Source organism: Tachyglossus aculeatus, chromosome 2 (assembly GCF_015852505.1).
Source record: "Tachyglossus aculeatus isolate mTacAcu1 chromosome 2, mTacAcu1.pri, whole genome shotgun sequence".
Classification (NCBI taxonomy): domain Eukaryota; kingdom Metazoa; phylum Chordata; class Mammalia; order Monotremata; family Tachyglossidae; genus Tachyglossus; species Tachyglossus aculeatus.
In genome coordinates, this window is record NC_052067.1 from 65,702,780 (window position 1) to 65,717,417 (window position 14,638).

Sequence of the window (14,638 nt, forward strand, 5' to 3'; positions counted from 1 at the left end):
GTTATAATCCCTACTCTGCCACTCACCTACTATGTGATCTTGGGCAAGTCATTTCACTTCTCTGTCCCTCAATTCCCTCATCTGAAAATGGGGCTTCACAAATTCTTCTCCTTCCTACTTTGAGTGTGAACCTCATGTGAGCCCTGATTATCTTGTATCTACCCCAGCACCTAGTAAATGCTTGGCGCATAGTAGGTCCTTAAGAAATGCCACAATTAATATTTTCATCATTGCTGTTATTGTTACCATTCTCTGTGCTTCAGTTCTCTCATCTGCAAAATGGGCATTCGATGCCTGCTCTGTCTCCTACTTAGACAGTGAGCCCCATGTGGGATCCGTTTATCCTGCATCTACTCCAGTGCTTCAAATAGTGCTTGGCATATAGTAGACACCTATTACCGGAGTTGTTATTATTGTCTTGGTGCTCACATGTAGGGGCCGGGGGTGTGTGGAGGGAGATAATAATGATGGCATTTATTAAGCACTTACTATGTGCAAAGCACTGTTCTAAGTGCTGGGGAGGTTACGAGATGCTCACCTCCTCCAGGAGGCCTTCCCAGACTGAGCCCCTTCCTTCCTCTCCCCTTGTCCCCCCCCCCACTCATCTTACCTCCTTCCCTTCCCCACAGCACCTGTATATATGTATATATGTTTGTACATATTTATTACTCTATTTTACTTGTACATATCTATTCCATTTATTTTATTTTGTTAGTATGTTTGGTTTTGTTCTCTGTCTCCCCCTTTTAGACTGTGAGCCCACTGTTGGCTAGGGACTGTCTCTATATGTTGCCAACTTGTACTTCCCAAGCGCTTAGTACAGTGCTCTGCACACAGTAAGCGCTCAATAAATACGATTGATTTATTGATTGATTGCTGTGGCATGTAGCTCAGCATTGCCTGGCTTTGCAGGTTCCTCCCACTCCGCCCCCTGACAACCCACCAAGAACATTTTCTGGGGTCCCAACCAGGCATTCCTGAGGGGGACGTTGCATAGTTCAGTCATCAAACTGGGAGTCTACTCAACACCTAACGCTAGCATTTCCATATGACTCCAAGGAGGTATTGTACTGGAAACAGAGCCAGGAAGGAAATGCTGATCTGAGAGTCATCCTGAATGTAACCGAGCCCAAAACCACTCATAAAGAGTCACCTGAAAATCCGCAACTTATGTTATTCTGTACACATGCATCTAACATAAATGTTATTTTAGTGGTGGCTTGTGTTGATTTTGGACTGTTTGACAGACATCAAGTTTTGACAGGGAGGAAATAGGGACTGCCGAATACTTGCAAATTCATTTATTTCTATTTCTTGTTGATTGTTGTAGTGTACCACTCTGTCAAATTGTCTTCTCCCAAGCGGTTAGTGTGGTGCTCTGCTCCCAGTCAGCACTCAATAAATATAATTGATTGATCGATTCCTGTTGTCAAACCTCTCAGGGTAGTTTGATCAGCCTTAACAGCACCTGTACCGAAGCGGGCAACTTCGACAAGGCTGACGTCACTGGAGAAATAGAATTTGCCATCCGCTACATCTTCAAAACCCGCACTCTGGAAGTCTGCGTCAAGGCCTGCAAGAACCTGGCCTACGGAGAAGAAAAGAAAAAGAAGTGCAACCCGTAAGCTTTTCTTTTTTATTGAAAGGAAAAGGAAAATTATCCCTTCCCACCCTCCCCATCTTGTCTTTCTCCCCATTAAAGGCTTGTGGGTGGGGGTTATCTGCTTTTTTGGAGTTTTTAATGGGGTTTTCAAACAGAGCAGTGGTTCTGCATTTTGAAAATACCAGGGGGTGTCTCTGAGCATATAAATTGTTTCAGCTGAGAAATGGGAAGAAATTTAACTTGCCTGTAATATTATCTCAAGGAGAGTAGGGGCCGTCACATCCCCTAATTCATCAAATCCCTAGAATTATAGGGTACCAAGAGACCTTGTCAAGGCTATTAACGAATCCACTGTTTCTTACCATGGAGATTGCCCAAAGATGGTCATAAAGAACAATCCTCTAATGCTCTTTGGATGCCTTTGTGGTCCCCACATTTCTCTTATGGACAGGCGTTGCATCCTTGCAAAATCCCAATGTTAAGGCAGACCCACACCACAGGGCTCATTATCCCTAGTGCCACCAGCATACAAAGGTACACAAACCTTGTTGTCTTCCACCCCACGATGTGCCGTGTTTGTTTTTTTTTCTTATGGTATTTAAGTGCTTAGTATGTGCCAGACACTGTAGTAAGTGCAGGGGTAGGCACAAGCAAATCAGGTTGGACACAATCCGTGTCCCACATGTGGTTCACAGTCTTAATCCCCATTTGATAGATGAGGTAACTGAAGCACAGAAAAGAGAAATGACTTGCCCAAGGTCACCCAGCAGACAAATGGCAGAGCTGGGATTAGAAGCCAGATCCTTCCGACTCCCAAGCCCGTGCTCTATCCACTAGGCCACACTGTGTTTGGGCATATGGATATGCAACATCAGAAGATGGAGCCACTGTGGAGTGGAGGCTGTTATACATGGGAAAGCCCCAGCCTGGGTGAACAGAGACCTGGGAGGGGAATGTAGCGGCTTAATCTGGGCACAAAGCAAAGTATGGACTGGAAAGGGGAGAGGTTAGAGGCAGGGAGGTCAGTGAGGAGGCTGATGTCACAGTCGAGTCAGGATCTAGCAAGTGCTTAGAACAGCTTGGTGGCAGTTTGGAGAGGAAGCGGTGGTCTCCGGAGATGTTAGGGAGGGTGAAGTGACAGGATTTGGTGACAGACTTGATGTGGGGGTTTAAAAGAGAGGGGTGGGAAGCCAGTAATAATAATGCCATGGTTATAGGCTTGAAAGACAGGGAGGAGACTGATGTCAAAATGATGGAAAAGGTAGGTGGAGAATAACAATGTAAAGGCAGTTTGGGTTTGGTGACCTTGGAGTGAACAGTCTCAGTGGTGGGAAGGGTGTAAAAACCAGAATTGTAGAGGTCAAGCAGAGACCTCCTTGTAGTAGACAAGATGGAAGGCAGCAGGTGTAAAGGACCCATTTGAGGAGCTTGAATGGAAATGATAGGAGGGAGAAGGGTTCTAGCTCAAAGGTGCAGTGGGATTAAGTGAAGGTGTTTTTAGGTTAAGGGAGATGAAGGTGTGTTTGAAGGCAGAAGGGAAGGAGCCTACACAGAGTGGAAAGTTGAAGATGATGGTCAGGAAGGGAAGAAGAGTGGGCATAAGTGTTTTTATGGGGAAAGAAGGGATGGGGATGGGAGGTGCAGATGGAGGGAGTGGATTTCAAAAGCAGGTGAGAGCAGGTGGAGGTCTCCTCTTGAAAACTGGCCTAGAAGGATTCATTCATTCAGTTGTATTTACTAAGGGCTTACTGTGGTAGAGCACTGTACTAAGCTCTTGGGAGAGTACCCTACAGCAGAATTAGTTCCCCGCCTATTGATTGCCCGAAGGCATGTTTCGAAGCAGGTCGAAAGTGATAACAGGGTGACGAAAGTTCCCCCAGCAGTGTGGGTCTGTCTGGATCAGCGAAAATGCAGCCCCCTTGTTCCCTCCGCCACCTGCCTGCTGTGTGACCTTGGACAAGTCACTTCACTTATGTGGGCCTCAGTTCCCTCATCTGTACAGTGAGGATTTAGACAGTGAGCCCCATGTGAGAAAGGGACTATGTCCAACCTGATTACCTTGTATCTACCCCAATGCCTAGTGCAGTGCCTGGCACATAGTAAGCACATAATAAATACCACAGAAAATGAAAATTAAAAAAAATGGACTGGGAGGAGATAATCTGGAGGACTTTTGGAGCAGGACCTGGAAGAACTGGGAAACAACACCTCAGTAGGGAGGAGAATTAAGCATAACAGCCCAAAGGGCTCTGCCAGTCAGCTGTCTAAAAAAGTTGGCAGAAAAACTGGAAAGTAAACAGACTTCAGACTCCCCCTGTTTATCCTGGACGTGTCTTATAAACCACAGCCCATTAACCTGCAGGGATGATCAACACACCCTTTTCACCAGCTGAAAATGCACCACGAGATGAGAAAGAGTTCGAGGAGCAGAAGGGAGGGAATGTTCCTTTATTCAGTGTACTCTTCCTCCTCAGCCCCAACCCTTCCCATCTGGGACAGGTCAGTTCGAAGCTTTGATCTTGGCCTTTCTGTCTTTGGTCACTAGGTATGTAAAGTCTTATTTGCTACCCGACAAATCATCTCAAGGAAAACGGAAGACAAGTGTCAAAAAGAACACGGTGGATCCTGCCTTCCATGAGACTTTAAAGGTACCAAGTAAGCAAACTGGGCAGAATGGGCCTTTCCTGTGAGGTGCTCAGATCTAAAGATCGAAGTCCAAGTGATATCTAGTCCAAAGCCTCCAGCGAAGACCCCGAGACACTTCGGCAGAGCCCTGTTAATCAGTTGCTAGTTGGTAGAAAATAACTTTGAGCTTTCGCCCAGGAAAACTGCCGCGTTAACTGAACTTGGGAATGGGGCTTGACTCGCGATTTCTGGAAAATGATGAAAAGACAATCTGATTGGGTCTCTTCCTTCATTCAATCATTTTTATTGAGCGTTAACTGTGTGCAGAGAGCACTGTACTAAGCACTTGGGAGAGTACAGTGTAACAATAAGCAGGCGCATTCCCTGCCCACAACGAGCTTATAGTCTAGAGGGAGAGATGTTCTCTTCCTCCATCTAAGCCCCGGGCCATGGAGAACTCATTCTTTCCTTGGCCTGTCCTGCTCCACCTTGGCATTTGGCTCAGGGGTGTCTCGAACAAGGCACCCCATGAATGAAGCTCAGCCAATCAATCGATCAGTGGTATTCATTGAGTGCTTACTCTATGCAGAGCATTGTACTAAGTGCTTGGGAGAACATAATACAGCAGAGATAGTAGACCTTTTCCCTGCCCAAGGCAGTTTTCCTCCAGGGCCCAGGTCCTGGGTACCAGCCATCCTGATATTTTAAAGAAAAAACTGTGTTTTGTGGTGGTGTTTTTTTTTCCACTGTAGAGCATTAAGAAATGTAAATTGTTTCAGAGCTGATGGTTTGCTCTGTGGGGAGAGGGGTAGTTGGGATAGTTGAGCGGAATGGCCATTGTGTGTGTGTTTGTGTGCGTGTGTAGTGTGTGTGTATGCGCATGCACATGTGTACACTTTTGTGAGGTCTGCTACTGGCTAGCTCTGTCTTTGAAGGCTTCAGATTCAAGTCACCAAAGGGAGTGGTGGTAAAGAAGCTCCACTAAGATCTGGGGAAGCAACGTGGCCTAGTGGTAACAGCATGGGCTCGGAAGTCAGAGGACCTGGCTTCTAATCCCGGCTCCTCCAATTGCTTCCTGTGTGACCTTGGACAAGTCACTTAACTTCCCTCTGCCTCAGTTTCCTCAACTGAGGAATCCAACACCTGTTCTCCCTCCTACTTAGACTGTGAGCCCTTGCAGGACAGGAACCATGTCTGACCTGATTAACTTGTACCGACCCCAGTGCTTAGAACAATGTTTTGCACATAGTAAGAGCTTAATAAATGCCATCATTATTATAGTAAGCACTTAACAAATACCATAAGAAAAAAAATGAAAGCACCTGCATGTTTGCAGGGAATTGCAGAGTGGAGCATCTGGTAAGCCCACTGTTCATTATCTGTCAGGTTCCATGTGCAACCAAATTTTAATAGAGGATCGTTCCCCAGGGAGGGCAGACACTTAGGGTGGAAGATTCTTTAAAAACAAAAAAAAAAGACCTAGTAGGAGACAGCAAAACTGTTGACACTTTGCAGAACTCATCTAGTGCATATGCTGAGTCTGAGAGAGACAGTGTGTGTGTGTGTGTGTGTGTGTGTGTGTGAGAGAGAGAGAGAGAGAGAGAGAGAGAGAGAGAGAGAATGAGCGAGAGAGAAAGAAAAGGCTGTTTCACCAGGCACTGTGTTTGACTCATTGCAGTATCTCGTGGATCATGCCCAGCTAGTGACGCGGTTGTTGCAGATCTCAGTGTGGCACCGAGGGACTCTCACGCGAAGGGTGTTTCTGGGAGAGGTGTTGATTCCTCTGGCCTCCTGGAACTTCGAAGACCACAGAACTCAGGCATTCCACTGGTATCAGCTCAAAGCCAAGGTAACTCCACCAATCAGTGGTATTTATTGAGTGCTTCAGTGGGCAGAGCACTCTACTAAGCGCTTGGGAGAATACAGCACAACAGAGTTGGTAGACAGGATCCCCGATCACAAGGGATCATGGTCTATTTAATAGAACTTGGGCCTGAGAGTCAGATGACCTGGGTTCTAATCTCAGCTCAGCTATTTGTCTGCTTTATGATCTGGGGCAAGTCACTTCTCTGCTCCTGAGTTACCTCATCTATAAAATGGGGATTAAAACTGTGAGCCCCAGGTGGCATATGGACTGTGTCCAACCTTGAATCCACCCCAGCTCTTAGTACAGTGCCTGGCGCCAAATAAGTGCTTAACAAATGACATAAAAAAGGAGCTTTTAGTCCAGAGAGGGACAGACATCAGACATTTAATATAAATGCACCTATATTACCTAAGTGCTGTGGGGCTGAAGGAAGGTTGAATAAAGCGTGCAAACTCCTGGATTTAGAATAATAATAATAATAATAATAATAGCATTTATTAAGTGCTTACTATGTGCAAAACACTGTTCTAAGCACTGGGGAGGTTACAAGGTGAACAGGTTGTCCCTCGTGGGCCTCACAGTCTTAATCCCCATTTTATAAATGAGGTAACTGAGGCACAGAGAAGTGAAGTGACTTGCCCCAAGTCACACAGCTAAGTGATGGAGCTGGGATTTGAACCCATGACTTCTGACTCCAAAGCCCGTGCTTTTTCCACTGACCCACGCTGCTTCTCTAGAAGAAAAATCTACCCCGTAACCAAATCCACATATGTTGTTCTTCAGGGGCTAGAGAATAGAAAACACTGAAACAAGGGCATGGTTGTATAGGATTTGATTTGAATTTGATTGGGAAAACGTTAAATGGGAAAGAGAGAAACAGATGGCTTTGGCCATTGATATAAATGTGAGGTAAATTATGACAATTTACCTGCTGCTCAGATTTCCCTAAGTCCTCTGGTATCAGCTTTATTACTCTGGTAGGAACTTCAACTGAAACAATATGGGCCTAATCTCTGTGGTGGACAGTCCCAGCAAACACCTTGAGGGGTTCTATTGGAGTTACTGAGTAGGAGGATATTGAAGCCACACCTCCTCCAAGAGGCCTTCCCTGACTAAGCCCTCATTTCCCTTTTTCCCCATTCCCTTCTGAGTCACCCTGACTTGCTTCTTTTATTCACCCTCTCCCCTCCTGCCCTACGGCACTTATGCACATCTCTGTAATTTACTCATTTATATTAATATCTACCTTCCCCTCTAGACTGTTAGCTCATTGTGGGCAGGAAATGTGTCTGTTAGTACAGTGCTCGGATCCAGTAAGTGCTCAATAAATATGGTTGATTGAGGAAAACAAGGCCTATAGCAGTAGATACCAAATGCTTTCTGCCAGATGAGATCCTCTGATTCCAGCTCCCAAATTACCCATCTAATCCCATGTGTGCCAGTAAATATTTGCAGACGATTGTGCCAACCTTCTCCTGGAATGCTGATTTTCACTGACTGGAAAGACAAAATTTGGGGACATATGGGGGTCTCAACTGCCATCCTCTCCAGCCCCCCACCCCGCAGTCCCCAGGACTGCACCAGCGGTAATAATAATAATAATTATGGTATTCTTTAAGTCCTTACTATGAGCCAAGCACTGTTCTAAGCACTGGGGTAGAAAGAAGGTAATCAGGTTGTCCCACATGGGGCTCAGTCTTAATCCCCATTTTACAGATGAGGTCACTGAGGCACAGAGAAATTAATGGCTTGCCCAAGGTCACATAGCAGACAAGTGGCAGAGCCGGGATTACAACCCATGACCTCTGACTCCTGAGCCCATGTTCTTTCAGTAGCTACCCAAGTGTCAAAATAAGCCTGGTTCCATCCCTTGCAGTGGGGAAGACTAAACCAAGGGAGACGTTTGTTACATTGTGATGTTGTACTCAGCCAAGCGCTTAGTACAGTGCTCTGCACACAGTAAGCACTCAATAATGTTTATTCAGTCATTCAGTTGTATTTATTGAGCACTTACTGTGTGCAGAGCACTGTACTAGGTCCTTGGGAGAGTGCAGTGGAACAATAAACAGATACATTCCCTGCCCACAATGAGCTACAACTGACCGCCAACTGTAACAGTTCTCTGGAACTACGACTGACTGACCCACCAGGCAGACCCATCACCTTGTGCTCAAGCACAGACGGACGACCCCCAAAATCATGGCCACTGGGCTCTCCCCATCATGGACCCCGGAATGCACCTCTGGACTGCATGGCCGGGGGCCGTGAAGCCTGCTGGCTCCTGGGGAGTCGTTTGTTTCCCATTGAACTGGGCACGAGTCTTATCTGGATTGTGAGCCCACTGTTGGGTAGGGACTGTCTCTATATGTTGCCAACTTGTACTTCCCAAGCGCTTAGTACAGTGCTCTGCACACAGTAAGCGCTCAATAAATACGATTGATGATGATGATGATCTGGACAGAGAATAGGTGTGGGAGAAAGGAGGGAGACGATACCCAAAGCCAATAGTGCAATTTGCTGCTAATTCACTTGCATTCTAGCAAAAGTAGCAAAAAATGGTAAGAATAACAAATTAGTGCAGGTGCCTAGAAAAGGAAACAATCCATCAATGGTATTTATTGAGCACTTACTGTGTGCAGAGTACTGTACTAAACACCTGGGAGAGTACAATATAACAAAGTTGGTAGACGTGTTCCCTGCCCACAGTGAGCTTACAGCCTAGGGGAGCGCTGTGTCCTAAGCTGAGGGAACATTTCATGTTAATAATAATAATAATAATGGTAATTATGGTACTTCATCATCATCATCATCAATCATATTTATTGAGCGCTTACTATGTGCAGAGCACTGTACTAAGCGCTTGGGAAGTTCAAATTGGCAACATATAGAGACAGTCCCTACCCAACAGTGGGCTTACAGTCTAAAAGGGGTACTTGTGAAGTGCTTACTATGTGCCGAGCACTGTTCTAAGCACTGGAGTAGATACAAGTTAATCATGTTGAACACAGTGACTGTCCCACATGGAGTTCACACTCTTAATCCCTATTTGATAGATGAGGTAACTGAGGCCCAGAAAAGTGAAGTGATTTGCCCGAGGTCACACAGCATAAATGTGGCTGAGCTGGAATTAGAACCCAGGTCCTCCTGACATCCTGGCCCATGGTCTATCCATTAAGCCACCCCCATATCCCTGCAACAACTGCAGCCTATGTCTTGTCCTGTGTATCTAGTCCAGGAAAGTGGCCAGAGTAGCGTAGGGAGCCTGAAGGCTGAGTGGAGATTTCAGAGTTGAAATTGCTAGATCACAGAAACTGAAAAGATGAGTTTGGGGAGGAACTTACAATTTCAAGTAACTTATTCCCAGAAATATAAAATATTCCTGACCCTGGGAAAGTGATTTGAGGGGATGAGGTGGTGGAGGGAGGAGAAAAGTGTTTTTTTTTTCCTCTCCTTAAAATGTGCCCACGTTTAACAAGGCAGCCAGGAAAAGCACCCCCTCCCACCTGCCAGCTAAGACACCTTAGTAACCTTAGGTAGATTGCCACTTCATCCTTCTGGACTCAGTCAGTCATTCATATTTATTGCGCGCTTACTGTGTGCAGAGCACTGTGCTAAGAGCTTGGGAGAGTGGCTTGAGAAGCAGCATGGTCTGGTGGAAAGAGCACGGGCTTGGGAGTACGAGGTCGTGGGTTCTAATCCCGGCTCTGCTACTTCATCATCATCATCAATCGTATTTATTGAGCGCTTACTGTGTGCAGAGCACTGTACTAAGCACTTGGGAAGTACAAATTGGCTACTTGTCAGCTGTGTGACCTTGGGTAAGCCATTTCACTTCTCTGTTTTAGTCTTAATCCCCATTTTACAGATGAGGTGAGCCCCATGTGGGACAACATGATGACCTTGTATCTACCCCAGTGCTTAGAACAGTTCTTGGCACATAGTAAACGCTGAACAATGCCATCATTATTATTACAATATAACAATAAACAGATACAATCAATCAATCAATCAATCGTATTTATGGAGCGCTTACTGTGTGCAGAGCACTGTACTAAGCGCTTGGGAAATACAAGTTGGCAACATATAGAGACAGTCCCTACCCAACAGTGGGCTCACAGTCTAAAAGGGGGAGACAGAACAAAACCAAACATACTAACAAAATAAAATAAATAGAATAGATATGTACAAGTAAAATAAATAAATAGAGTAATAAATATGTACAAACATATATACATATATACAGGTGCTGTGGGGAAGGGAAGGAGGTAAGATGAGGGGGACGAGGGGGAGAGGAAGGAAGGGGCTCAGTTTGGGAAGGCCTCCTGGAGGCCTGGACATTCCCTGCCCTCAACAAGCGTCCGGGTTTTTGCCTGCTTTAGGAGAAAGGGGAAATAGAAATGAGGTGGAGAAGTGAAAAAGAGCAGTGAGAAATAGCATGGCCTAGTGGATAGAGCACAGGCCTTCGAGTCAGAAAGACCTGGGGTCTAATCCTGGTTCTGCCACTTGTCTGTTGGGTGCCTTTGGGCAAGTCACTTAGATTCTCTGGGCTTCAGTTTCCTCATCTGTAAAACGGCTGTTAAGTCTGTAATCCCCATGTAGGACAGCGACCGTGTCCAACCTGATTAGCTTGCATCTACCCTAGCACTGTGACCGGTCCCTGGAACATAGTAAGCACTTAAGTACCATATAAAAAGAGGACAGATGCACTCCGAGACAATTTGTTGGATCAGGATTGTGCCACCGGTGATATTGCAGTGTATTTCACTGTCTGCTCCTTCCAGCTTAGTGGGAACAAGGGGTTTCATGGTTAGAGTGGACAAGAGCTTTTTTTTCAAATGGCCCCTCTGGGCCAACAGACTTGGCAACAAGCCTTTGGAACAGAGCCAGGGCAGCGGGAACAACAGAGTGGTGGTGGAGCAGTTGAAGGTCTTGGTTTAGTGGACCTTAAATTCCTAATGAGAGAAGCAGCATGGCGTAGCAGATAGAGCCCAGGCCTGGGAGTTAGAAGGTCCCGGGTTCTAGTCCCGGCTCTGCCACTCGTCTGCTGTGTGACCGTGGGCAAGTCACTTCTCTGTGCCTCAGTTACCTTACCTGCAAAATGGGGATTAAGACTGTTGACAGGGACTGTGCAAAACCTGATTATCTTGTATCTACCCCAGTGCTTAGAACAGTGCCTGGAACAAAGTAAGCGCTTAAGAAATACCACAGTTATTATTATTATTATTATGCCCAGAGTGCACTCCATCTCCTCTAGGCTTTAAACTCATGGGCAGGGACTGTGTCTGTTAAATCGTTATGTTCTTCTCTCCCAAGTGCTTAGTACAGTGCCTTCCACACAGTAAGCACTCAGTAATATGACTGACTGACCAAGTCGGTTCCCATCCCAGAGCAGGCCAGGGACTTTACGTTGAATGAAACCCATAGAGTCAAAACCCCTGGCTCCCAGGGACAGGTTGTTCTTTGAATGAAACCCATAGAGTCAAAACCCGAGGCTCCCAGGGACAGGTTGTTCTTTAGAACCGTTTTAAGCTGCTCTCACCAAGCCCTGGGGCCTGTTGAGTCAAGCCATGCAAATGAGTTGTTATTTAAGATCGGGGTAATGGGAAAGGGAACCTATAAAATGTAAATCATTTCGGAAGGACTCAGGGGAAAGAAACATTTTGATGGGGGGAAGCCGGAGAAGGAAAGACAATTTAACTCTTCCCTGGTTAACTCAGTTGATAACACAGCCAGAGAGAGGGAAAAGCAGGTTAACTCTTCCTGGTTAACTCATTTGATAATACAACGCAGTGGGCAAAAAATTAGTTCTAGATCTTGCCAGGCCTGGGTGGCTAAAAATGGTGCGTCCAACTTAATCCTTGATTTGATCGAATCTGGGTTCCCAGGCACCTCAACCTCGCCTTTCAGTTCTGGAGCAGGTGTTTCACCTAGGTCAGAATCAAAAAGCCTGAAAAGACGTCCCTCCCACTTAGACTGTGTGGGACAGGGACTGTGTCCAACCTCATCAACCTGTATCTACCCCAGCGCTTAGAACAATGTTCGACACATAGTAAAGCGCTTAACAAAAACCATTTCAAAAAGGAGTTGGAGGGCTGCCATCCTTCCTTTGGTTTTTCCTGCTGAGCCTCAGATCAGCAGGTTAAAGAGAGGTTTGGATAAATTCATGGGTAAATTCTGTTACTCATGGGACTCAAATCTTAGAGGAGAGGGAGAACAGGTACTGAGTCCCCATCTTACAGATGAGGAAATTGGGGCCTAGGGAAGTTAGGTGGCTTGACCATGGTCACCAGCAAGCAAATGGCAGAGCTAGAATCAGAACCCAGGTCCTCTAACTCCCAAGCCTCTGCTCTTTCTGCTTAGGCCGTGCACTAGGAGTGCCTTTCTAGCTGAGGCTAGAAACAGCTTCAGGTGATAATCTGTTATACTACTACTACTACTAATAATGATGGTATTTGTTAAGTTCTATGTGCCAAGCACTGTTTTAAGTGCTGGGGTAGATACAGGTTGATGAGGTTGGACACTGTCAGGTTGTCCCACGTGGGGCTTACAGTCTTATTCCCCATTTTACAGATGAAGTAACTGAGGCACAGAGAAGTGAAGTGGTTTGCCCAGGGTCACACAGCAGACAAGTGGCAGAGCTGGGATTAGAACCCATATCCTCTGACTCCCAAGCCCTGGTTCTTTCCAGGAAACCACCTATTGTGAACACAAAGATTGTTGCCAGCTGCTTTCGCCCACCCCCCCAGTTCCAGGGTCCTTAATTTTGTTTTAAGAGTGCCTTGTTAAGAATAATAGTGATAATCGTGGTATTTAAGTGCTTAATAGTTGCCAGGCACTGTACTAAGCTTGTGTTTTTGTGGTGGGGAGAAATACAATCAAATTGGGTTGGTTACAGTCCCTGTCCCACATGGGGCTCTGAGTCTTAACCCCCATTTTGCAGGTGAGGTAACTAATGCACAGAGAAGTGATTTCCCCAAGGTCACAGAGCAGACAAATGGTGGAGCTGGGATTAGAACCCATTTTCTCTGACCTCCCAGGCCTATCTTCTATCCACTTGTTCTAGTGAGGACTAACTTTGTGAGGAGAGGCGCATGACCCGGCTGACCGTACTAAGTGGGTCCAGTGTCTGATGCCTCTTTTGGGGCTCTCTCACACTTCCTCCTGTCCCCACTGAGAGTAAATCAACAAACTAAGCAGTGCTGACTCTGAGAGCAATCCCTCCTGGGTTCTCCAGCCTGGGGAAAGGTGAAAGGAACAGCGACCGCCTCAGGGGAGGTGTTCCCGTTGGCCAAGCTGGGAGTGGGCAGGGCATTCTTGAGGGATTATGGGGCCCGGAGAAGCCAGCAGGGAGCGGGGCAGGCCGAGCATCGCCCTCCCAGTCCAGGGTCCAGGACAGGGACTCGTTCCCCTCTGTACTGAGCTCCCATTTGATAGTGAGAAGCCGGGGTGGCCTTGGCTTCCCTCTCACCTCACACCATCAGTCTCTTCACCTCAGCCCGCGGCCCTGGCTGGGATCTCTCGGGGTCAGGCCCGGGCCAGCTTGGGCGTCCACTCTTGGAAGGAGGGTGGCGGGGGGGTGGTGATAGGAAACTCTGCCAGGGGCTCAGGGAGTGTTCCTGGCAGCAAAAGGGTTGCACAGATTGTGTCTGTCTCCATGCCAGGGAGTTAGCCAGCTGCTCTTGTTGCCAGCAAATCTTCCCTCTTTTTGAACCTGCTGCTGCCCACATCATTTATCAACAAAAACGTTCAGTCCAGGTCTCCCCATTCCTCAAGAATCTCCAGTGGCTGCCCATCTACCTCCTCACCAAACAGAAACTCCTTACCATCTATTGGCTTTAAATCAGCTCAGCCCCTCCTACCTCACCTCACTAATCTTCTACTACAGCCCAGCCCACACACCCTGCGCCTCTAGAACCAATTTACTCACTATGCCCTGATCTTGTCTATCTTGCTGCTGACCCCTTTTCCAATCCTTCCCCTAGCCTGGAACTCCTTCCCCCTCCATGTACATCAGAATACTACTCTCTCCACCTTTAAAGCATCATTAAGGTCACATTTCCAGGAGCAGCAAGGTCTAGTGGATAGAGTATGGGCCTCGGTTCTAATCTTGACTCTGCCACTTGTCTGCTGAGTGACCTTGGCCAATTCACTTAACTTCTCTGTGCCTCAGTTACCCCATTTGTAAAAGGGAGGTTGATACTGTGAGCCCCAGGTGGGACAAAGACTCTGTCCAGCCTGATTACTTTGTATCTACTCCAGTGCTTAGAACAGTGTGTGGCACATAGTAAGAGCTTAACAATTACCATAAAAAAAGAGTATTCCCCGATTAACCCCTCTTTCCCCAGCTCCCTTCTGCATCATCTAGACTTGGATATGTGACCTTTAGACGTTTGATGTTCACCCAGCCCCCAACCCCACAGCACTTATGTACATAGTTTTAAATTATATATTATAAAATATTTATTCATATTAATGTCTGTCTCCCACTCTAGACTGTAAGTTCATTCTGGTCAGGGAACATGTCTTCTAATTGTTTTATTATA

At 46.5% G+C, this 14,638-nt stretch overlaps 1 protein-coding gene across 3 annotated transcripts in view; it reads left to right on the forward strand.

Annotated features, from left to right (window-relative positions):
- Positions 1–14,638, forward strand: part of SYTL3 (synaptotagmin like 3) — a 102,346-nt gene that overhangs the window by 80,396 nt on the left and 7,312 nt on the right. For all 3 annotated transcript variants that reach the window (XM_038760622.1, XM_038760631.1, XM_038760638.1), the window contains 3 exons: positions 1,443–1,621; positions 4,149–4,251; positions 5,907–6,077. In XM_038760622.1, coding sequence (XP_038616550.1) covers positions 1,443–1,621; positions 4,149–4,251; positions 5,907–6,077 — 453 coding nt within the window. The remainder of the gene's footprint in view (positions 1–1,442; positions 1,622–4,148; positions 4,252–5,906; positions 6,078–14,638) is intronic.